Here is a 25,590-nt window from a genome sequence, read left to right as displayed (position 1 = left end):
TTTGACAATAAACTATTTGAAAAAAAAAAAAAAAAAAAAAAAAGAAGGTTCCAGCTTATCAAATTAAGAGAGAAAGAGATATTCAGAGGAAGGAAAAGAGAGAGAGACTTATTGTTGAGGCATTGTAGGTAGTAGGCTTGGTTGGTTCCTGGCTGTGAATTGTGAATGAGTTCTCCATTTGAGAACACATAGAGGAAATTTGGGCATGGACTTAAGACATAATCGCTGTCATTTTCTCTTACTCTGTGCTAGGCACTTGCTAAGCACTAGACATACTTTATTTGATTTAACCCTGAGAATAGCCTCCATTTTCTTAGATGAAGACATTGAAACCTTGTGAGGTCAAGTAATTTCCCTCTGCAACACTATTATTACCAGGTGGTGGATCTGAGGTTCACCCCTAGATTCCAAAAACATGATTTTACGGGGAAGTATGTGCAGGGTGGCCCTGCCTATATTAATTGAAGATCCCCACCTAACCCTGGCTCCATAACTTAGTGAAACATTTTGATCCTTTGAGCAGCAGTTGCTGGCCACCCTCTGGAGATTCTACCTAATGCACCATGGCTTTAAACTAGACTCCTGTGTATAACAGGAGGCAAAGATAACAATATTTATCATCCTCTGGGGATACAACTCAGCCTTCAGAGTAGAACGAAATTTACTGAAAGTGCCAGGTTTAAGATTCTGTTACAGTGTTTTTGGACATCTCTGTTACTTATCTTCTCAAAAATATTAGATTTTCTTTTTCCAATTGGAAAAGGACACTTATCAGGATAATCTAGGTACCAGGGAGAGAAAACATGTCTCCCAAGTTGCTTTTGTGTGCAGCCGTGGACACGTGATGGCACAGGAAGCCAGGTTCTTCATTTTTCTCCTTTATCCACCTGCAGACTCTGCTGCTGGAGAGAAAGGGACGTGGTGTGTGGCCCGCAAGCTTTTGTGCAACCTCGGAACTCAGGCAAAAAACCATCAAACCCCTGGTAGAAATTATATTATTCCCACGAAATGCAAAGAATTGAATTAGTTTCTCATTTTTAATTATGTTGTCCTTTTGTTTTTTCAAGCTTTGAGATTGCATTAGAGATGTTCAGTATTTTAGGGGGCGGGGGGGACATGGCTTAGGCAGGATACAGTTAGGTGGCTGAGGGTATATCTTAAAGCTAGCATACCTGGAATGCTAAATTACTTTTTAATAACTGTCTATCTTGTTATCACTGCTCTCCAAAAGGAATAGAGAAAGGAGAAAAAAAGTAACAAAGAAAAATCCCCAGAAATGAATCCCTGTACAACAAACAGCTTTGATCTACCTTCTCTAGATTGTGTAATTTTTTGCATTATAGCAATCAAAAAGAATTATATTTTTACTTGATGTTACTCTTCATGTGCCCATACAGTGTAGGTTTGTTGTTTTTTTTTTAAATCCCAATTCAGGCAGGTAAGAGCTCTGAAGGGAGGGTTTTGAGGACAGAGTGGTCCAAACTAAACATTATCCTCTATAAAGCTGAATATATGGAGTAACCAGGGCATGGAACAGACTGTAAGAACTGTAGATGGTTGAGAAACGGTGAGGTCTATGTTAGCTGGAGCTACTGGGAGAGGTTTGAAAGATGAGGTTAGGATTTAGGTAGAGGGAAGAAAAGCAAAGGTATGGAGCTAAAATTTCAGTCTAAGAACAAAAGCCTTTTTTATTCCTTTGTGTTTTGGACACAGGAAGTAGAGCAGGAACATGCGTCTTTGGAAACAGTAATCTAATTTGAAGCAGCATTGCCAGATGAAGTTAAGCATACCAAAAAGTGAAGCTGGTTAGAGTTGCACCCTGCCAGACAAAGACCACATTTCCTAAACCTCACCTCTAGCCCATTTTTTTCATTTTTTTCTTTATAACACGTCTTTGGCTTCATTAATGTTATCATTCAGTGGAAAAGGCAGGACAAGGCAAAAAAGACCCTTCACTGCTGTAGACATCAGGGTGAATGCTTTACCACCCACCACCTTTGTATCTGGAATCATATCTCCCAGTTAAAGGAACCAACTCAGTTTTGATTCAGTGACGCTGGGTAACTTCTTTTCTTTCTCAGATTGGTGAAAATGGTATTAATCCTCTGTGACCCTCTCAGTAAGTGACATGTGGGTACAACAGCAGGGGGTAGGGGGATTGTTAAGTCCCTAAGGTCAGGATGCATTGCATAGAATATCATCTCTTCGGTTTAAAAGAAAAAGGAAAGTGAGGGCTGTGGACTGCTTTATGTTACCTTATATACTTTCAAGAAACTGAACTAGGGCATTATGAGTTTTACTTCTGAGATAACTTTATAAGCAATAAAAGACTCTGAAAAATCATAAAATATGAAAGTGCTTTTAATTCGTTCCTAAAATGTGAATTCAGCCGTAAGGTGAGTTTGTTGGCATACTTTCTTACAACACCCAGCCAAAAAAAATAATAGCAGCAGTTTTTGGATGTTTCTTTGTGCCTTATGTGTGTTTTGGACATGGTATTCAATGCTTTAAATACAGAAGCTCATTTAAATAGTAAATTGGGATTTCTTGGAGACTCATAATAATAGCCAGGGTTTATTGCGCACTATATGCTAAACATTGTACTGAAATGAATAGATGGAATTTCGTGTAATCCTCAAGATAGTTGTTTTACAGATGAAGAAACTTGGACTTAGGAACAATTGAGTAATTAGCCCCAGGTGATGTAGCTCCCAAGTGGAGGATCTGGAACTTGAACCCAGGACTGTCTGACTAATTGTGAGTTGTTCAATTTACAGTTTATCTTTGGCAGTTTCTCTAAAAATACTCAACTGACTTTTCCCCTTTACAGATGAACTCAGCTTATATTACCTAGAGAATGAATACTTTTAATTTAGGGAAAATTCAACTAGAGTTCAAAATCTTTTGTTTCAGAATAGAGCATATTATGCATTAAAAAAATAATAAGTACTGGTGGTTTTTTAATTAAGCAGGTCACCATTTACCTGAACAAGAAAGAGTAGAGTGTTTTTTTAACTTCAGGTTTTATCTCTTCACAAAATACTCTTCACTATGTTTTCTTTTTCTTGATTTTCTAAGCACTGTATTAAAAGGGATGCTGCCTTAAATTTAAGCATAGTTAAAACCCAGTCTCAATTATGCATAACCCAAGAAAATCCCAAGATATTGATTAGCTAAATGAACTTTTCTACATGCATATCAGAGGGCTAGTGATGGGAAGGGTAGAGGAAATAGTAGCATTTATCAGCACATTTTGCTGCTGACTGAAAATGTGTTTGGTACAGTGCAACGTGTTTTTTGAATTCAAAGGAAAATCAGGCATATTTGCATCTGTCATTTTATTTCTCATCCCCCTGCAGTCATCTTACATGTATTCCACAAAGAAGAATGAAAGAATTTTGATTTGTGGACTTGGGGAGGGAAATTGATTATTGTTGAGAGTGAATGGAAAATATTCAGTTATGGAGAAGATTTGGCAGCCTAGTGGGGATACAGAATGGAAGAATAGGGGTCTCCCTTATTAAGGGGAACTTGGAGATGTCAGAATGTTAAGTGCAAACAGTAAACCATGTAATTATTGTGCCTCTTACACACCCATGAGGCAGAGACCGCCCATACTTTCTAATTAGGATCGGTTGGCAACTAAGTGGAGCTGTGAGGATTCGAATTCGTACAGGTACATTCTGCTTCTTTCGATATAATTTTTTTCCCAGGATATAGGAGTCAGGATTACAGACCAGGTATGGTTTCCTTTTGCCCCTTGGCTATCTTCCCCTTCATCTTCCTTTCCATATCAGATGGTTCTGCCCTGCTTCCAAACTCAGATAACAGTAGGAAAGTATTCTCATGTCCCAAGAGAAATGTCTCAAAGGATTTTTACCTGGGATGTGAATCAGGCCTGGTGTATTTTAAGGGTTTTCTATTTCTGTGCTTTAGCTGACTGTTTGGTTCATAGGACCAATTCCCTGTTCACCCAGCCTTCCCTCCTTCCCTCAGTACATACACAAACACCCCCACACACACTCCTTCCCTTACTCCCCCCCTTCGCTGTAGAATGACCTGGTTGATTGAGACTAGGAACTAAGCAGGAAGGTAATGTCAAACTGAAATTTCCACACATTATCTAAAAATGTAATTCATCAGCTTCAGGGTAGGAGGAGAGTGCTTTCTGAAATGTGTTAATGGGAAATTCATTTTTTCTTGTCTTCTGGGAGGTGTGGCAGGGTGATTTCTCTTTTCAGTCTGCCTCCCCCACCCCACAACCACCTCATTCCACATCTCCCTTACTGCTCTTAACTGATGAACTCTGTATCTGTCTTTATTCCTTGTAAGAACTAAAGATCTTTAAGTTGCCTTTTTATTTTTTCTACAGTCCCCAAATTGAGCTTTGATGGGAGAAGATATTTCTAGTTTGGAGAGAAGATAAAATTCAGATAGAGACCATATATTTGGATAAGGCTTTTACATTTGTAAAACATTTTCATTCAGCCAACAGTATTTATTTAGTGTATGCTCTCTCAGACCAAATAAATGTTATTCCCTTTCCTTCTCTTCTCTTAAATTCTGTATCAGGGTCTGTGAGGAAGCCAGAGAGAATAAGACATAGTTCATGCCCACACATTACTGCTAGCAGGGCAGTGATGGGGGAAGCCAGGACAAAGTATGGGATCCTGCAGCAGCCTACAGGTCTGGAAGGGGCTGGAATTTCATATCACTACACATCCACCTTTGCTATTTTGTCTGTGTGTGTTTGGGTGGGCGGGTGTTTGTTTTGTTTTTCACCAAGGTCCAAACTCACCTGTCCTGACCTTAGCTAGTAATTTCATTAACACAGGACTCATAACAATACAGTGAAGTTGGAGTTTTGATGGAATGCCTGCTATGTGTCAGTTACATATTATACATGTTATCTCATTGAAGCTTTATGTCAGTTATGTATGATCAGTGGTATTATTCCCATTTTATAGATAAGGAAGCCAAGACTTAGAAACAGCTGGAGAGTGGGGTTAGATCTGTCTGACTCAAAATCTGTGATCTTTCTGTTACTCTATCACTCTGCCTGTGAATAAATGAATATGAAGAGATCAGCTATGGGTGTACAAAGGAGAAAAAGATGACAGTAGGCTGGGGTTCTCAGAACATGTATCAAATGAGCTTTGATCTTGGTAGAGAGCAGGTTATGGGAGACCAGTCCATGAAGAGGCAAGCAGCTGAACCAAGCTTCAGAGACATCTTCAAGGGATAGTGAATGGAATAGTCAGGACTATTCTGTGGGTAAGTGTTATTAGTGGCCCCTTTGTGTTGATGAAATAACTGAGGCTCAGAAAGGTTAAGTAATTTATCCAAGGTCACAGCTAATAAGTGCGAGAGCTGAGATTTGAACCCAGGTTTGTCAGACTCCAAAGTCTGTGTTTTTTTTTACTTTCCTAATAAATAACCTGACCTAATACAGAAGGAGGTGGACAACTTGCAGGCTCCCCACGGCGTCTATGATTTGAGGATCATTGTTTATCTTGCTGAGGTCAGGCACAAGTTCTCTCAGTGACTCTCCTTGCACCTACTTTAGTTTCTTGCTGACTTACAAGTTTGGTTTCCTTCTTGGCCCTTGTTTTGTAGTTGGATGTCTGGTGATATGTGAGGTCCCATTACCATTAAGTGGATACAGCTAGTTCAGTTAATTGCTCCAATTCCTATGGCTGCTAATGGAATTTCTCACCACAAACATCTTGACTAAGATTTAATCATTTTACTGGCGGTATGAGTATAAAACATATAGTTAATAATCCCCAAAATTTCCCTTTCTGTCTGTTTTCAATGGCTTTGACATTCAGTACTTCCTCTGACCCTGTCAAAATAGCCAATATATTGAGGCCAGTGACCCCCATAGAAGATTTGAGTCAAGAGCACTTGGCTTCTTCTTTTCCTTGCTCTTTCTTCTCTTTTTTCTTTTCTTTGCTTGCTGCCTGTCCTGCCTCCTCTTTTTGCCTTTTTATTTACTTACGTGCCATTTGATTAAAAGAAGATTTGATTTGGCTTTGTAAGATAATATGGAAGAGAGCTAGAATTAAAATAGCCACGGGGTTTTTTAAAAGGCAAGGTTTTTATAGCTTCCTACCCCCGTCTACAAAATGGGTATAGAATGAATGATAAAAGGAGAGCCAAAAGGAAAATTAAATGTGGCTAGGAGACTTTCTGAGAAGTAACCAACCACCTAGCCTAAGTTTTCTTTACATCAAGGAAAAATGGATGGTGACAACCTTGATCTCAAGTGGTAAGCAGGATCGCAGCCCCCCCCCACCTTCCCCCCACACTCTTATTAGCCCACAGACCTCTGTGGAGACACTTGCCAGCTATAATACAGGATGGGATATGAAGCCTGAAATCACATACATAGAGTTTTCCTTTCCTCATCTTTCTAGCTTGAACCCATGTTGGATTGATTGACATGTTTTTTTCTGGCCAGGGAAGTCAGTGTCAGAGAGAGGCTGCCTGACTGGAGTCCCTGTTTTCACTGTTTTTGTAAATAATGTGCCGAAGGAAGTGTTCTGAAGTGGGCTTCCTTGCTCCCTGCCACAAACTAAGGTATTACTGACCTCCAGGTCTCTTCAGCCTTCCCCTTTCCCCTCAAACCCTGAGGCTGGGCAGACAAGCACTTCAGTCCTCTGCTTACATCTTCCTGGTAAGTGTTCCTGCAGTGAGTTCTGGCAGGTTCTACAATGCTCAGGATTCTGAGCTGGACAGCACACAGGGAAATCAAATGTTACTCTCACTTTCTGGTCCTGACCCTGAAAACTGGAACTAGTCTTCAGCCACCTTTTCCCTTCCCCAGTGCCCCTTGCCAGTAAGTAGAGCCTTTCCAAGGAGGCCAACCACCCTCTAAGTACAGAAGAAATAGAGCACTACCCTAGAGTGCTCCACCATCCCCAACACATAAACACACCCCCCCTGAAAGCTTCCCTCTCAGAACTACCAGACACAGTGCAGTGAACTCAAACCAGAAGTGAGACAGATATTGGGGCGCCTGGGTGGCTCAGCCAGTTAAGCGTCCAGCTTCAGCTCAGGTCATGATCTCACAGTTCACGGGGTCGAGTCCTGTGTCGGGCTCTGTGCTGATAGCTTAGAGCCTGGAGTCTGCTTTGGATTCTGTGTCTCCCTCTCTCTCTGCCTCCCCACTGCTCGCGCTCTGTCTCTCTCTCAAAAGTAAATAAAACATTTAAAAAAAAAGTGGAAAAGGCCTGTTACCTTTAAAAAAAAAAAAAAAAGAAGTGAGACAGATATCAATGAAATCTTGTGCCAGCCCCTCACACACACACACACACACACACACACGATATGTTATGTGCCTGGCCTTGGGTAAGTCACTTTTTCCTTGTGGACCTCCATTTTCTCAACGTACAATGAGAAGATAGATCCTTACCCTGCCTTTTTTGCACAGTACTTGGAATTCAAACCAGCTGACACAAATGAAGGTACTTGTAAACTGAAGTAACCTATAAATGGGAGGGGCCCCTTCTGTTTCTTAACTGCTTTCCTCTTCTCACCCCGTGTCCTACCCCTGGGCCAACAGATGGATAAAGAGAGAGGAAAGGAAAAGTAGATATCTATCTGTTCCTGGTTCAGTCCTCAGTTATATAATTACAAGTAGGAAGTAGGAAATGCCATATGAGAAGGCAGGAGAGTAGAATGGGACCTTACATTTATTAAGCACTGCTGGATGCCAGTTGCTTTATATTTGTTATCTCATTTAATCCTGACCACAACCCTAAGCAGTAATAGCAGCCCCATTCTTTAGATGAGGAAACCAAAGCTCACATTTGAAGTGACTGACCGAGCTGTCTGTGTACCCATGTCTGTCTGACCACATGCTGCTGCCAGTTGGAATAAGAGACTTTTCATAAGAGAGGGTTCCTCGCATTCTTGCTATTTCATCCTGAATCTTGCATGTGGTTGTGTAGGATGTATTCCAGTAAACCTCAGAAATAGCTACGGTAATAATGAATAGCGTTTTAGTGGTTCTGGAAGATTATAAATGAAAGCCTTCAGTTCAGTATTTGAAAATGCCAGGATGATTTCCAAGATTGTTTTTAAAACCAGGCCACCTTTATGAGTGGTAACATGATAAAATGGAAGGGGTTCCACCAAGTTCTCATTCTAGCTATGGAACTTTCAGTGGATAAAACCGTTCTATGTCTCAGATTGTTGTACGTACAATGGGGATAACGACACTGGTTCTTTCCACCTTACTGTATGTTGACCAGAGATAAGCTACTAATGTGTTGGTAAGTCTTCAAAGTGCTATACCAATTCAGGATATTACTGTGGTCACCTAGAAGATAGGACATTGTGAGGAGGGGATTTATAAGGATAAAGCAAATACTAAACCCCTTGTGATAAGCTAGTTTTGCTTTCTAGTCTGCCTTCCAGATGTTTTGTTCAGTTATCTATGTACATCTCAACAAAAGCTGATTAACTGTCGCAGACATCAGTGTCTAACTGTTATTAATGCTCAAGCTGATCAAATTACAACGCCACAGATCCTACTTGTGCTGTTAATATTAGATTTTGGATTCCGGTCTATAATGAATGATTTTTCCTCCATGCATTGGAAAAATTGGTTAGCAAGTTCATAAGAAAGTTTAATTAGCAGGCTGTTTGTGAAAATAGTGGTTGTGAGTCATCATTTAGAATGCTGAATTGTTCTTCTGTTCCTTGAGCAACCACATAGGATCCTTGTGTTTGGGAAGCTGGTGTCTGAATGCTGCCCACTTGAACTGCCCATGTAATAAACTAATGACAAAAACAGCACATTTTAAATCCCAGAGAGGAAGAGGAGGTGTAAAGCATTTGTGTAGTTGTGTGTGTGTGTGTGTGTGTGTGTGTGTGTGTCTTCCCGGGGAATATTGTGGACCTACTTTAATCTGGAATTGTGCTAGGCATGATAGCCTAGTGATTAAGACCTAGACTGCTTGTGTTAGCATACCAGCCTTACTAGTTACTAGCTGTATAACAGGCAAATTTTTACCCTTTCTGTGCCTCGGTTTTCTCATTTGTAAAATAGGGATATTGATAAGATTATTGTGAGCATCAACATATAAAACACTCAGAATAGCACCTGGTAAGTAGTATATAATTCTTACAGCAGTTCTGTGAGATATAGGTATTATCAGCCCTATTTTAGAGTTAAGGAAACAGACTCAGAAAAGTTAAATAACTTGTCCAAGGTCACACAACTTCTAAGTTTATCTACCCAGAAGCAAGTCTATGTGATGTCCTCTGAGAAGCAGAATCATAGACCGTTACAGTAAAAAGAGACCTTAGAACTGTTCTCTGGCTTCGGTTCCTTTTTCCTGTGGGCCCCTCTGGTATCTCAGGAATTATAGCTCAGAGCTGGGACCCACACCCCCAGGCTAGGGTAATTATATCCTGAGGCAGTATTCTGTCCTGTTTCAAAGAGTAGAGTTCATTTGAGAATCTCATCTAAAAGTCTTCCCCAAAGGTGTTTAATAGGTAATATGTTTTTTTAAAAGAGGTTCTGTGACCAAATGAGTTTGGGAAACTGAAGTGAACCAAGTTAAAAAGGGGTTTCTTTTTATCAGTGCTTTCTTTGAGTCTGTGCTAATGTGTTATAAATCTTAAAAGGAATGGTATAATACATAATTATATTATAATGGTATAATACATAATATTACTCTAAGAACCTTTCTTTCTCCAGCATTTTATTGACTGTCATTCTAAGCCAGGAGGGAGGAATGGAGCTCCATTAGGGATAAATTTGCAGTAGCAGGGAAGGAGGCAGTTTGGGATAGTTCCTACCTGATGACCTTATGGTTTTGGTTAAGAAAGAGGTGGGATCCTCCATTACACATGAGTGGGCAAGCAGAGGCCTTGGCATCCTAGAAAGGTCTTACTGGCTCCCAAAAGAAACCAAATATGGTGCCAGATGGATCTGTCCCTTCGGCACCAGCACAGCCCCATCACACATTAGGCATTTTTGTTGAAAATTAGTACTGAGCATGTTCTGGGCATGATTTAAATCATGAATGCATTTGGTTTTCTGATTGTCAGGGTGACATTTCATTTTCCATTGCCCAAAAGAGCTGAGCCATAGAAGGTGTTTATGTTTTGTGATTCTCACACACATTCTTGGGCATTCCTTCATTTTCATCTCTCTCAGGTGCTAGACTCAGTGTAATGATGCTGGTCACACTGCACAGAATAGCCATTCCCGAGAAGCACTTAGCTTAAAAATAAATAAATAAATAAAAATCAAAGAAGATGGCTTCCCTCCTTGATTTCTACACTACAGACCCATTTCTGCATGAGTCCTTTTGTTCTTGGGTTTTTATTTCTTGATTTTGTCTTATTTCTTATCTGCAAGCTGACTGGTGATGAAAAGGGAAAATGTGCTTTGATTCTTGTTTCTTTTCTTTTCTTTTTTTTCCGTGGATCTGGGGAATATCTTTTTTAACATTTGTCAGAACCAAACATGATTACGAGATTCCTGCCTGGTACTTCACTATCAGTGAACTCTTGATGATAGGGATGGGGTTCTCATCTCTGAATTTCACACAGCTGTTAGTGGTGAGTCCAAGGGCAGAGATCCCCAAGCCCTGACTTTACAAATGACACACTGACAAAGATTCTCAGACAAAATCTTTCTCCAGCTCTGCATAGACAAGTTATTTTTCTCACCTCCTTCATTGAGAGCCATGAATTTTCTTTTACTTTGGATAAAAGCAATTTTAATAGATTTATATTCAGTTAATATTTATGAAGCATGTACCTTGTGCCAGGCCTTCTCACATAACTTATCTCATTTAATCTAACTCCCAACATGATATCAGGAGCCTCCACAGACGCCATGTATGTACACAGTGTTTGATGGGAGTTTTAGAAGCCGTTGTCTTAGTGTTACACCCAGCACTTCCTTTCACCCACAGATATTTCACCCACAGAGTCTCATTTTGCCCAAAGGCTAATTACAGTGTATGCAATTATACGAACCTGATGACTTTTTCTACCTCTTCTTCCTTTGTTGTTGTTAGACCATTGTCTAACATCAGTTGCATTTCTGGAATCACCTGTTGGTTTTGCATCCATTCTGGGTGAAAAGTCTTGTCTGTATGACATCCCGACTTTTTGTTGTATGTGAGAGTAAGCCAACCAAGAATTAAGAATTCTGGTTCATTTCTCTGGCTAGCTGGGAGTTTGCCAAAATCCTCCTCTTTTTGTTTCAACCCTTGTTAAAAATATGTTGAAATGTTTCACTATTCTTTCCTGTCGGTAAGAATATCCTGAACATAACTTAATTGAGTGTTGCTTCGATTAAGAATCTTTCATTGCCCCAAGGTCATCAGTCTGAACACTTGTTTTCATGTGATAAATGCTGAAGGGTGAGGTGGTTGTCACTGAGGTTTCTATTATCGCTGGTACATTACCTATTTTTTCCTTTTCAGCTTTTTTTTTTAACTAAGTACTTGATACTAGCTTTTTATCTTATGAATCGCCTTTCCTCTCTGAACAGACAGAAGAAAAATAGGGTTCAGGTTAGTTTCGTTTTGTCATTTGTTGAGGCATATTATTGAAATATATAGATCTGTCATTTGGAGCAACTTATTTTATAGGACAAACCAAAAGAGGTTTAAAAAAAAAACCCTCCTTTGAGAATTTGTTGGTTGGCTTTCTTTTTGGAATATTGTAGTTTTGTAACCGGTCCTTCCTGCTCTGGGGACTGCTGGAAATCATTTTAGATACTCTGCATTTCCGTGAACCTTACCCTAGTAACACAGGCTTTGTTTCACATTTACTTGAACAGTTTGGGTGATACCACCTCTGAAATCAGGAAACTCTATTAAAAGCTTGTTTGGACTGTAGAGCCAGATGGATTTGTGTCTTGGGCTCTGAGGCCTCTGGACATCAGTCTTCTTGATTGTAAATGGCACTGATAATGCCTACCTTGTAGGATTGTTTCAGGGAGCAGATGAAATGATAGAAATAAAGCACTCAGCTAGAACTCAAATGTTCTCACCAAAAATATGAGTAAGTAAATAAATAAATAAATGTATTTTATCATTACACATCATATCAAATCATATCAAATCATCACGTTATACACTTTAAATATCTTACAATCTTATTTGTTGACTATATAGCTCAGTAAAGATGGAAAAAAAATAAAGCACTCAGTACAGTGGCACATAGTAAACCCTCAAAAATAACTATTTTTACTCCTATTTCTTCACTTATTGAATTCATTCACTCATTCATTCATTCAACATAGATTTATTGAAACCCTACTATGTGCCAGACATTGGTCGTACCAAATTAATAAGATCCATGTCCCTGCCCTTGAGGAATTTCAGGTCCATTAAGAAATAGATTTAGTTCAGCAAGCTTATATTGAATGCCCACTGTGGGACAAGTGTTTTGCTCATTGCCATCTTGATGCCACACGATGAGTTCTCAGCTTCTAGGGAAATTACATCTACTTAGGAAGCCAGAATGTAGCCTCTGGAAATAACCTAATACTGGTTCAGTGTAATTTTAAATACTTCAGGAATTCAAAATAAGGGAGACCAGGTCCTGTCTTTTTCAGTAGTGTTTGTTGTTGGCAGAAAGCAGACACACTCAAAATTTCAGATGCCTAAATGATTCCTGAATCTGTGCCAGAGGTATGGGGAGATGTCATATATACATCTGAGCCCAGATGCAACTTGGAGCAGTATTGACAGTTCAGGTTGATACCAACAATCACCAGCCTCCTGGAAGTAATGGCTGTAAACCGAATGACAGGGTCTCTCTCCTCAAGGGATAGATGCTCATGCTGTCCCCTGCTGGAATGCCCTTCTCTGTCTATTGCTTGGCTATCTCCTATCAATCTTTCTGAATTAGTCTCAGAAATCCCTCTCTTCTTCTAACTGTCATAACACTGAACCATACTCTACTATCATTATTGATTCATAGGTCTGACTTTCTACTAGCCCATGAACTCCTTGCTTCTTCCTTTGTCCTCAGTTTCAGAATCTGTAGGACAGACTTGAAGATGATTGATACTAAAGTCCTTTCCAAGACTGTCATTCTGTGATGTACCAGATCCAGTTTGGCAGGCACAACCAAGTGAGAGGGTGGGAATGGGATACTTGAGGGGTTATATATTGAAATTAAATGGAAAGCATGAGGACTCAGAGATAGTACTAGAAAACCTAGCCTCTCTCAAAGTTTCAGGCACACTGTGCCATGGCCAGCAGGTGTTTAGCATACAAATGAGCATATATTCAAGAAACCAGGGCACAGCAAAAAAAAAAAAAAAAAAAAAAAAAGTGCACAGGCTCTGGAATCAGAGGACTCTGGCTAGTATTCTGTAGCCAAATAACCTTGGGTATGTTACATCTACTTCCTGGGCCTCAGACTCCCCTACTGTAAAACAGGGATAGAAATGCTTGCCTCACAGTGATGAATCACTGGGTTCTACTCCTGAAACCAGTACTACACTATATTTAACTAACTTGAATTTAAGGGGCGCCTGGGTGGCTCAGTTGGTTAAGCCTCCAACTTCAGTTCAGGTCATGATCTCACAGTTGGTGAGTCCAAGCCCCACATTGGGCTCACTGCTATTAGCACGCAACCTGCTTCAGATCCTCTGTTTCCCTCTTCTCTCTGCCCCTCCCCTACTCTCAGATCCTCTGTCCCCTTCTCTCTCTGCCCTTCCCCCACTAGTGCCCTTTCAGAGTCTTTCTCTCAAAAATAAATAAACATTAAAAAAAAAAAAACCACTAACAGAGCGCCTGGGTGACTCAGTTGGTTGAGCATCCAACTCTTGGTTTCAGCTCAGGTCATGATTTCATGGGTTCATAGGTTTGAGCCCCAAATCAGGCTCTGCATTAACAGTGCACGGCCTACTTAGGATTCTCTCTCTCCTTCTCTCTCTGCATCCACCCCTGCTCATGCTCTCTCTCAAAATAAACTTAGGGGCGCCTGGGTGGCTTAGTCGGTTGAGCATCCGACTTTCACTTAGGTCATGATCTCGCGGTTCGTGGGTTCAAGCCCCACGTGGGGCTCTGTGCTGACTGCCAGCTCAGAGCCTGGAACCTGTTTCAGTCTGTGACTCCCTCTCTCTCTGACCCTCCCCTGCTCACGCTGTCTCTCTCTCTCTCTCTCTGTCTCTCCTAGAAATAAATAAAACATTAAAAAAAATAAACTTAAAAAAAATTTTAAAGCTAACTTGAATTTAAATTAAAAAAATAGTACTTACATTAAAAAAAAAGAAATGCCTGTTTCAGAAGTTGTAAAGATTTAAATGATGATATATGTAAAGTGTTTAGCTCATAGTCGGTGCTTAGTAATTATTCTCTATCTTTTTTATTTCCTCAGTTAGAAGTCAGGATAAACCGAAACAAGTTGGGATTGTTGGGTCTAAAATAAATAGAATTTAGCTCTTTCCCTGATGCCACCCAGTAGTGCAGAGGTGGAGGCTAGGGTACACTCAAGATTGGCTCCCCCTTGGCCAGGGAAGGCATTGTTGCTGGAAGTATAATGGACATTAATACTGCTCTACGAGAAATGTTGAAGACTGCCCTCATCCACGATGGCCTAGCACATGGAATTCACAAAGCTGCCAAAGCCTTAGACAAGCACCAAGCCCATCTTTGTGTGCTCGCATCCAACTGGATGAGCCTATGTATGTCAAGCTAGCAGAGGCCCTTTGTGCCGAACACCAAATCAACCAAACTAAGTTTGATGACAACAAGAAACCAGGGGAATGAGTAGGCTTCTCTAAAGCTGACAGAGAGGGAAAACCCCATAAAGTGATTGGTTGCAGTTGTGTGATGGCTCAGAACTGTGGCAAAGACTTGCCTCAGGCCAAGGATGTCACCAAGGAGTACTTCAAATGCAAGAAATGAACAAATAAAAAACTTACCCCTTGTTCCTCAAATAAATAAATAAAATATAATTTAAAACCTTTCATCTTAGCATTACAAGGATCAGTCAATCTTGCTGGCTGCTGCCCCATTCCCTGATAACAAACATTGGTCTCTGCATGCTTCTAGTCATTGTGCCCTTACCACTTCACAGGGTAGCCATGCTCTCATCTGTCATTATTAGAAACTTCTTCCTTTTACCAAGGCAGAAATATACTCCCTCACTTTCTTCTCCTGGATCTTTATTCTCTCCCTTGGGGCACCACGTGACAGGCCTACCCCTGCTTTCCCATGACAGCCTTTCAAATACTAGAATTGGCTCTGAGCACCTCTAGAGTCCTCTCTCCTTCAGAGTGAAGACTGCAGGTCTTTCAGATGTGTCTCATGGGACTAGTTCCTCTGGACATGGGTAAGGCCCTGGTGTAAAAAAAAAAAAAAAAAGTTTGCAGCTCTTCCTAGTCCCTTTCTGCATGGTATATGGGAGATTGAGTGGGTTAAGAGTATGTCCATATGCATGCAAATAGATCATATTCATCTATTCACCCAACAGATATTTACTGGATATTCAACAGTGTCATGGACCCTTTGGTAAGTCCTGGGGGTACAGAGATGAATAAAATAGCATCTTGGCCTCAAGTTGCTGCCTACCTCATGAGGAACAGGAACACATTAAGAGATGGTTTTGAAAGGGTGTGTTGGTGAGAGTGTTCCCCTGATCTGCAGGGCTGAGGGGAAGGGGCTGGCATGATTTTCATACATGTTTTATTCTGCAGCATCATAGAAACAGTTTGAAGATACCAGGGGTGCCCCTTCCTCTGTTTAGTCACTTAAGTGCAGTGGTGGGCTGCCCTCATGTTTACTTGTATCATTGCTCCAATATTCCAAGCATGCTCCTGCCTCAGGGACTTTGCACATAACCTTTCTTCTGCCTGGGGCAGTTGGGTAGCACACTCAGTTGAGCATCCAACTCTTGATCATGATCTTTGGCTTGGATCATGATCTTGTGGTTTGTGGGCTTGAGCCCCACACCAGGCTCTGTGCTGACAGTGCAGAGCCTGCTTGAACTTCTTTCTCTTCCTTTCTCTGCCCCTCCCACTTGCTCTCTCTCTCTCTCTCTCTCTCTCTCTCTGTTTCTCTCTCTCTTTCTCTCTCCCTCTCAAAAAAAAGATTTCTTAAAAAAAAGATTTCTTCTGTCTGGGATGCCCTTCCTCCAGAGAGAGGGGACTGGCTGCCTCCATTCCCTCAGGTCTGTGCTCCGTGTCACCTTAGCAGCAAGGCCTCACTTGACCATTCTATTAAAATATTGTAACCCCATCCCCTACACTGTCTTTTTCCTCCTCTACTTTATTTCAGCCCCAATAGTCACCATCATCTGAAAACTTTATATTTTATTTATGTTTCTTATCTTGCTCCATCACCCCCAATCAGAATATAGATTCAGTGATGGCAAAAACCAAGTGTTTTTGTTCTCTACTATAGTCTCAGTAAATGGAAGAATGTCTGGCACATGACAAATGTTCAGTAAATACCTGGGGGGTAAATTCATGCAGTGTTTAGATTCAGCCCTCAGGTTGGAAGCTCATCCCATGGTAGGAAAATCCTATCAAAATTGTACTGTTTCTTCAAAGCCCAGCTCATATGCCTTCACCTCCAGGAAGCCTTCTGTACTCTGCTCAGTCAGAATCAGTCTCCATCTCCTCTCTGTTCCTGTGTATAATTTTGTTGTTATTGTTGTTGTTCTTATATATAGTTTTAAAAGAAATATCTCTGATATATTTATTATTTTTGCTAAGCTATCATTAATTCTTATATCCATCTTTCCCTTCCACATATTAAGTCCCCTGATGTTAGGAACAATTTCTTGGTCATTTTGGGGCCCACTCATAGTATCTGGCATATTGTAGGTGCCTATTACACATGGAGTCTGTGTGCCTGTTGCATATTATGTGCTCTAATATAAAAGAAAAGCATCAAAACATTCTCTCCCTTTAAGAAGGTTGGGACCTCACTGACAAGATAGCATTCTCATACACAATAGGAGAAGGCAGTGTTTAATGGGGCATGAGAGAAGAAAGACAAGGAACCAACATCCACTGAGCATCTGTTATATGCCAGGCACTTTGCATACATTATCACTTTTAATCTTCCTAATAATTCCATGAAAAAGTAATCTTAAGTTCATTTTACAGGTGCAGTTACTGCAGCAGAAAGGAACAAAGTGGGAATTCAGAATTGGAGTATGAAAAGAAATAGTGTATACAAAGAAATTCTGAGGACTTTCCCATTTGAGCTTCCCTTCCCTGTTACTAAGGATTAGATGTATAGTTTTCTCAGAAACCTACGTGTAGGGACATTACTTGAACTTGGTTAGCTAAGGCCACACAGCAATTAGCTGAAGCTGCATTTCTTACATCATTATATTTCTGTATCAAGTCTCCAGATGATGCCAACAATGCTGGTACAGGGAGCACACTTAGAGCACAAACACTTTAAACCACACTTAGTTTGAAGCAATTGTGTGAGCTACCAAAAGAAGAGAAATTCTATGACCAGTGGCTCTACTAACCCTGAGCCTGCAGAAGAAAAGCCAAGGCCCAGACTGCCCAACACCATGTAAAACCACAGAGGTGGGATAGGTGGGAACAGAGCCATGGGTGCTCCAGACTCTCAGAGCATTCCCAGCCAGTGTGAAGAAGGGGAAGAGACCCCAGTGCAGAATGTGTGCATTCTCTCAAGTGCTTACTTGATGCTGGACACTCTGCCTTTTCACCGAACGTAGGCCCTGTGGAGAGAAAAGCATGATCTCAGACCTGGGCTTATTCCTAGCTGTGGACCCTACTTGCTGGTTGCTTTTGGGCAGTTTACTTAACCTGTCTTAGCCTCTTTTTCTTATCAGCATAATGGGGCTGATGGTACCCATTTCACACAGGAGTAAATTAGGTAACATTAGTAGGCCGGCCACTTAGCCCAGTGACTGGCACAAGGTAGACCCTAAATAAATGGTAGCTGCTGTTAGTCTATGTGCTAACATAGTTAACCATCGCAGTGATTTTTTGATTATGAGGACAAGGGATTAGCTCTCTTCTCCCAGATAAAGGAATATGCTGATAAAGCTTAAATGGCTTAACCAAAGTTGTACAGCAAATATAGTTTTAAGACACACACACACACACACACACACACACACACACTACATATATCTCTGTATGTGTGTGTATCTGTATAACAATAGTGACAGCTCTCTCTGACCCTCTTTAGGGTGTGTTCAGGTAGGTTTTGAGGCATCTGACATCTCCAGACCAGCAGGGAAGGAGTCTTGGGATTTAGAGGTGGCTGCTGTTAACCCTGCATGTGGATTACTGCCATGCAGGTGATCTTAAGGTGACTGGGGATTTTATCATGTGCTTGGAGAACAGAATTTCATCCTGAGCTCGGGGTTCTAACATTCACAAAAATCCTTACTCAACTCAGAAGTTTTTATCAACAGCAGCTACCCATCTGGCTGCCCCCTCAGGGACTTTGCAGATGAGGGGAATAGCTATTCAGTTTCTGGAGAATGACAATTTTTGAAGAAAGAAAGAGCAAAGTGTGCAGGTTGGCAGTGCAAAATGCTGAGGCTCCTTCCAGCCAGCCTTGCAAAGTGATGGCTTCTCTGTTGTTGCTGTCAGCCTTGAGTATGTCACATTTGGGGTCCTCCTGTCGTAAGCCCCAGGACCCCGAAAGCAAGGGAAAACAACTTCTATACAGAATTACCAGGAAAATGGGGCTATAACCAGCTATGAGGGTGATTCCTAGAGTTTGAATACAATAAAAATGCTTAGCACAAACTATTGAAGATAATTTTGTTTTTCTTAGATGATTCAAAAAAAGCCTCGGAGGTATTTCAGGGCTTTAGAATAGTTGTCAGTGACATTTTAGTTCAAATGTAGTTAACTGTGAGTATGGCAAGGGGTACTGGATTTGGAGTCAAAAGATCTAAACCAGGGGTCAGCAAACTATGGCCAAAAGGCCAAATTGAGCCCACTGCCTGTTTTTCCAAACGTGTTTTATTGAAACACATATTGTCTATGGCTGCTTTCATGCCACAATGGCAAGCTTGTCATGACAGAGACCAGAGGACCCACCAATCCTAAGCTACTTACGATCTAACCCTGTACAACAAAAGTTTGCCAATCCCTGATCTAGACTAAGATCCAGCTCTATAATATAGGGCAAATCACTGTTTTCTCTGATTTTCAGTTTCCACATCCATAAAATGGTGATTATCTCTCCCACGGGGTTATTGTGAGATTCAGATGCAACAGAATGGGTGGCAAAGCACTTTGGAAACGTAGAAGGTGGGCAGCACCTGATCTGTGCTGGAGGAGAACTTACCCAGACATCCTCTGTGCTTTCTTTTCCAATCCTTGGTGTTCACTTGTCATGCTCTCCCTTTCTCACAAATGGAAAAAGAATTCCCCAGGTACGCCACCTTCCCCCCACCCAAACACAAATCATTCTTCTAGAAATGGAGGATTGGTACAAACATATGTATCCTCTCTTTTGTCTATCAAATAGTTGTTGGGCACCTACTATGTTCAAGAAAGCAAACTTTTATAAACTAATTCTTGTGGGGAGAAGTGTTTGGTTTCCAAGGGGAGAAGTTGGTATACAAATTATTACAACAGAATAGAGATGTTGCCATGTCGGAGTAGGAAGACCCATCATGTGTTTGTGTGTGTGCATGTGCATATGTGCAATTTATAAAAATATTCAGGTTCAGATTTAAGAAAAGCTTGTTAAAATCATGAACCTCTTTATTCTAAAACACACTGAAGTGCCTTAAAATATAGCCATTATGTATAACTGTTTCCCCTTGGAAACTACACTCTAATTTTAAGTTTCCATCCCAAACTACCAAGAAAGCATGGTCACTGGGGATCCCTCATCCATGCCTGCTGGACAGGACTCTGAAGAAGTGGTAACACATGTCAGGGTGGTTGATCACCTGAGCATCAGGGAGCCAGGGACTTACTACAGTATATAAAATTTGGAGGCAGTCTTCACTTCATAATATCATCTGTTCTTTATTGATTTTATTTTTTATTGATGATTCAATAAACATAGCTTCAATGAATTAATGGTTTTATTTGACCAACTTGCTTTAAAAATAAACTCATAAATTGAAAACAAAAATAAAGTTAAAAAAATTTTCTGTTCTGAAAATATTGTTGCTATATTGCTGATAAAAGGAGATGTAGCTATTTGGGGGGAAAGGAGTAATAAGAGGACCTTATCTATTTCTGGGATGCAGATATGCATACACTTCGCTCTAGGCTCCAGACTGGGTCCCCTGGGCCTTCCTAGCATGGTGGCTCTCTTAGTCCCCATGGAAATAGTGTTGGTATTTTTTGTGAATGTGTTTCATCTACATTTTTCCATGTGCATTTAAATATAGAACTCACCAATGTATGCCCACCATACATACAGGTTAAAACATAGAATTATTCCTCATTTTACTCTCCCCTCCCCCCTACTAATAATTTTTGAAAGAAATTTTGGGTTTTTATATTTTCTACCTTAGGATTTAATCCTCTCTAGAGTGTTTTTAAAGAGACTGCTTAGTCTACTTAGGGGGTGCACCTGAGTGGCTCAGTCGGTTAAGCGTCCAACTCTTGATTTCAGCTCAGGTCATGATCTCAGCGTTTGTGAGATCAAGGCCCATGTCAGGCTCTGTGCTGTCAGCGAGGAACCTGCTTGGGATTCTCTCTCTTCTTTCCCTCTGCCCCTCCCCTGACTTGTGCACGTGCTCTCTTTCTCCCTCTCTCTCTCAAAATAAATAAATAAACATATTTTAAAAAGAGACTGCTTAGTTCCATCAAATATTTTTTATTAGACTTAACTGGACTCCTCCTATGTTGGCAAGAAGCACGTGAGGATGCCGTTTGTGAATGAGGCTCAGCACAGGTAGTTTCATTATGCTGCCAGTTTATCTCCTGTCTTTGCTGTCACAGGCAATGCTCTCCACCTCCGTCCCCCTCTGCTTGAATGCAGTGTTCTGTTTCAGAGTTTGTACCTCATTATTTCAAATCAAGGAGAATCTCTAACCTTTCCCCCCCTCTTCCTTTGAAACAGTGTTCATCTGTTTTTAGTTTTTCCCCAAAGCACTTTCATTCCTGATGTTAAGTGCAGTCTCTCTCTAAACCTAGAACAGGTGATGACAGCACAGTTGTGCTAATTGCAGTCAACCTGAGGTGATGGTGGGTTTGGGACTGATACAGGCAGATGGGGAGGTATGACACCGCTTGCTGAGCAGGAGTCCTTTCCTTCACTTGACCTTCAGAACCTTCCTAGGACCTGAAGCAAGATTCTGAACCAAAGGTAAACTATAGAATGTAAAAATCATAGCCACTATATTTATGTTAGATTTCTGTAACTATATGGTAATTAGAAAGATATAGTGTATCAGGGAATGTACACCACTGGTAGGCATGATCAATTTCACCATATACATTCCATCAGCATGACAAATCATGAACCATTTGGGTTTAGGTTCAGTGTTTGCAGTTAAGTGGTGAGTGTTTTGTCTATATTTTTTCATATTTCATTTTATTTTTATACAAATTCAGTTTAGCTTGATAGATTGACTGTCTGACTTGTTTCCTAGAACTCATAGCTAAGGTTTATCATTGAGATTATTGCTTTAAAAATGTCCTTCAAAGCATCTCAACTTGGTGCATGACTGTATAAAATAAATAATTGTAAGAATATTTTAGTGCTGCAGTTTTTAGGGCTTCTCTTATTTACAAGGAAAACGGAACTGATAAATTTGAATGATGAAAATGGATTTAATTAGGTGAATTTAGCTGGGCTTGATGAGGTGGAGCCAAATTTAGGATAAATGATATTTTTAAACGAATGTCTCTTGTATTTTAGGATTTGCAGAAGTTTCTGAGAACATGTGGTAGGGTCTTGTAATTCACACACACCTCTATCTCACACTTTTACTCCTGCACACACACACACACACACACACACACACATGACACGCAGAAGGGGCCCAGCAGCTGGAGTGTGCTCAGCATTCTCTCTTCTTCCTTCAGTTACTAATTCTGCCTATAAAGGTTATATCTGGCCAAGTTTGCTCCTGTCTTTCCTGTTCTGACCCTGTTATTCCAAAACACAGAGGAATATTCTAATGGAAAATAGTGTCATTTTGGGTTTTCCATTTTGGGGACAAAAATGGGCACTGAGCCATTCCTCATGATTCTCTTTGCTTGTGTCCTATAAAGGATAACAAAGTCACCCATTTTCTGATCCAGAACCCAACTTGTTTTCCCAGGTTCCCTCCTACAACCAACACAAACACAGACATTTACCAGCAAAACAGAAGCTGTTGGAAAGATTTTTTGGCTGCTGAAATGGGCTCCTGTCACCAGGACATGGCAGGCTTTTTGCTGTATTGTCTCCCAGCCCTGGCCCGGGTACTCCAGAAAGAGCTTTATGTAATCAGTCTTCCCTGACATGTGACGTCCTGTCATTTTCCTCCCCTTCGGCTCCGCTCCCGCCCACAAATCAATAACATTGCCTGGGAAGTTCAAGCTGGTTTTGCAGCCACCCTAAGCTCTATGTTTCTTAAAGGGTATGTCAAAAAATGTAAAGTTTCCTAATGATATTTCTGGCTGATGACACATGGCAGAGCTGATGGACTATTTATAATCAGTGGCACGATCGCAAGCACATTATTTTTATTTCACTTAGGGGGGAGCCCTGTCACTTGCTACCTCTCTTTGCAGACAAGTTGATGCCATCTCCACCTAAAGGAGCTAAATCCTCCTTGCAGAATGTGTTTGCACTCTCCCCTTTGTGTTAGGAGCTCCCCAGTTCTTTCTAATACAACCTTCCCCTTTTTCAGATTGTTCTCAGGTGGGGGGGGCGGGGAGGATAATGAGGGCAACCAATGATTTGTAGCAACTGCTTTAAATTCTGGTCATGCCTTCACTATAAATGTCTCAGTCTTTGCTGCTCAGATCCTGCTACATCCTTCTGAGTGTGGGCGTGGCTGGCATGACTGAGGCAGCAGACACCGCTACCGCATTCAGCGCTCGCCCCAGTTTTACAGGACTGAGCATAGCAGAGCTGTCTTTCGTTGAGCAGCTACTATATTCTAGGCAATGTACTTGGTAGTCATTTCGTACACAGTTTCTCATTAACCCTTTCAAACTTGTCTCTGGCAAGTGCTGTTATCTCCAGAGAAGACATGAGGGGTAGGGGTGGGAAATGGGACATCCAGTGGCTTCTCTCTACAGTCAAACAGCTGATAGGAAAAGCCCGTGACTCCAGTTCAGATCTAACAAAGCACACCTGCTCTTGTTTCACTACCTTCTCACCTCTTTCCAATTAAGTGGACACTTGTGTATGTGGATGTGCAGGGGCACTTACCCGTTCCCAATGTGGGCAGCTGCTGTGAGTTTATAGGTTGACCAAAGTGAGAGATGGAAGAATTGGAAACTTCACCTGGGGTAAACCCCAGTGTAAAAGAAACCATATATTGGAAGAGGGTTTTGACTCACTGCAATGGAAAGTATTACTGCTATAAAGATACTGAGCTCGCTCTCTCTCTCTTTCTCTCTCTTTTTTTAAATGTTTCCACAGGACAGAGTTTAGGGTATGGATTCGTTAACTATATTGATCCAAAGGATGCAGAGAAAGCCATCAATACTTTAAATGGACTCAGACTCCAGACCAAAACCATAAAGGTAAGAAGTGATATGCTGGCTCCTGATTGGGAGGCACTGGTTAAATTTCATTCCTTTGATCTCATAAATCCAGGCTATGAGGGAGCTGGAAGTGGTGTGCTTTATTTATGCAAAGGACATTTATCATCCACAGTGCTAAGTGGAGGGTGCAGATCATTACAAAGAATGAGATGCAGGCTAAGTAAAGGGAAGGGACGAGAGGGCAGATGGGGTGTCAGGGCCCACCAGGAAGGCCTGTGAGCCCAAGTCTGCATAGATGGCCAGAACTGAGCCATGGGAAGAAGCTGAGCCAGAGACGCTGTTCCACACAGAGGGAACAGCACATGAGAAGCTATGGAAATGAATGTAAACATTATGAGCGGGGAACAGCATATAGGATAGCATGGCCTAAATAGGGATGGGAGGTAGGCAGAGGCCTCATGTGGCAGGCGGAAACAATTTGGCTTTACCTAACCAGGGACAGGACCCTCCTAACTGAGACCAGAAAAGTAAAAAAAAAAAAAAAAAAAAAAAAAAAGGTTATAAATAAGCACTAGTAAAATAGGGATGGGGACTATCAAATTGTTAGGAGCATAATAAAGGAATGACAGAAAAAAATAACATTCGAGCAATTGGAAAATAATCGGAGCTATAGATAATATCTCAGGTGGGGTTGTTTTAAGTCGAAAAATAGAAACAGTTATCCAGAGCCTGCTTCTCCAGACAGAGGTTCTCTCTACTCTGTCGTCACTCTTTCGGTTCAGATTTCACCTTGTGGGGATCCTTCAGGAGGTGATGCTGTTTGCTTTGAGGGCCCCCTCTGACAGCCAGCGGTGGTCTCCTGGATGGAGTCTCCTCCTCCTCGGCCTCCCTTCCCCTTCTTCCCCCACCTCCAGGCAGCATTCTGCTTGGGGGCAGCTGCCAGCCCCTTAATGAGTCCCATCCTTCATAGCCTATTAAACCACAGGGAGGTGTCTCCTGGGCATTCTTATCCTCACGACAGCAGGTCTGACGCAAAGTAGGACAAAAGAGAACCTCTCCCAGAATGGAAATCTATAGATGGCACCAGCTCTCAGCGTATGAAAACACAAAAGCAGAACTTTTTAGTTCAACAGAGCTACTCTCCCAACATCAAGACTGACACAGGGACTATTGGTTTAAGACAATCTCAGCTAGGAAGTAATCAAAACAAAACAAAAACAAAAACCTTCTTGTTTTGGAATATATGATCTGATTGCGTTTCTTTCTTCCTTCCTTCTTCCTTTATTTTAAGCCGCTCTACTTTTGCAATTGAGTTTAGTTTATTTCCAAAGGTGATTGCTTTCTTGACCTCATACAGTCTGTGGTACACAAAGACCCCCAAATAGGCTTGATTCAGGCTGCCTCAGTCTCATCTTACAGTCAATCCCTATGAGTTATCTAATGGAGAAATAATTAAGAGTTGTTTAATTATGGGGTAGTCCTCTGAGAGGCAGGATTAATTTCTTCCAAAGGAAAAACATACCTATTTTTACGCTTTACATGAAGATGGGATGCTCATGTCCCTGACTGTTTGATGAGGCCACACTAGGTTGAGAGCTGTATTTGTGGGTTTGATTGATTTTTCTGTGCTATCCAGTTCAGCATTAGAATGTCAGACATTTACTCTTGCCTTGATGGACACCTTGACCTTGAACTGAGAAACATACTTTTTTTTTTTTCCTCTACAGTTTTCTTGAAACCCAAACCTTCCCAAGAGTTTAGGATCAAATCACCGGCCATCCATTTTACCTTTTTTTTTTTTTCTTTTTTAAATATTCCATGAAGCTGTTGGGTTTCTTGAAAGACTGATGGGACCCAGATTTCTGCTCTCAGAATGCACCCCCTGATCCATCATGCCATCAGAAGCAGTGCTTTGTCTAAGTGTATCTTACAGACAGGGAACATTGATTATTTTCTTTCTGCGGGAAGGCAGT

At 41.1% G+C, this 25,590-nt stretch overlaps 1 protein-coding gene and 1 pseudogene across 3 annotated transcripts in view; both read left to right on the top strand.

Moving 5' to 3' along the window:
• ELAVL4 (ELAV like RNA binding protein 4) overlaps positions 1-25,590 on the top strand; it is an 88,452-nt gene that overhangs the window by 41,536 nt on the left and 21,326 nt on the right. For all 3 annotated transcript variants that reach the window (XM_039245404.1, XM_039245405.1, XM_039245403.1), the window contains exon 3: positions 23,553-23,656. In XM_039245404.1, the coding sequence (XP_039101335.1) occupies positions 23,553-23,656 (104 nt within the window). The remainder of the gene's footprint in view (positions 1-23,552; positions 23,657-25,590) is intronic.
• Positions 12,648-14,900, top strand: LOC120240632 (annotated as a pseudogene).

Source organism: Hyaena hyaena, unplaced genomic scaffold (genome assembly GCF_003009895.1).
Source record: "Hyaena hyaena isolate Hyena2069 unplaced genomic scaffold, ASM300989v1 scaffold_257, whole genome shotgun sequence".
Lineage (NCBI taxonomy): Eukaryota > Metazoa > Chordata > Mammalia > Carnivora > Hyaenidae > Hyaena > Hyaena hyaena.
The sequence above is the reverse complement of the archived record's forward strand: the minus strand, read 5'-3'. Positions and strand labels throughout refer to the sequence as shown.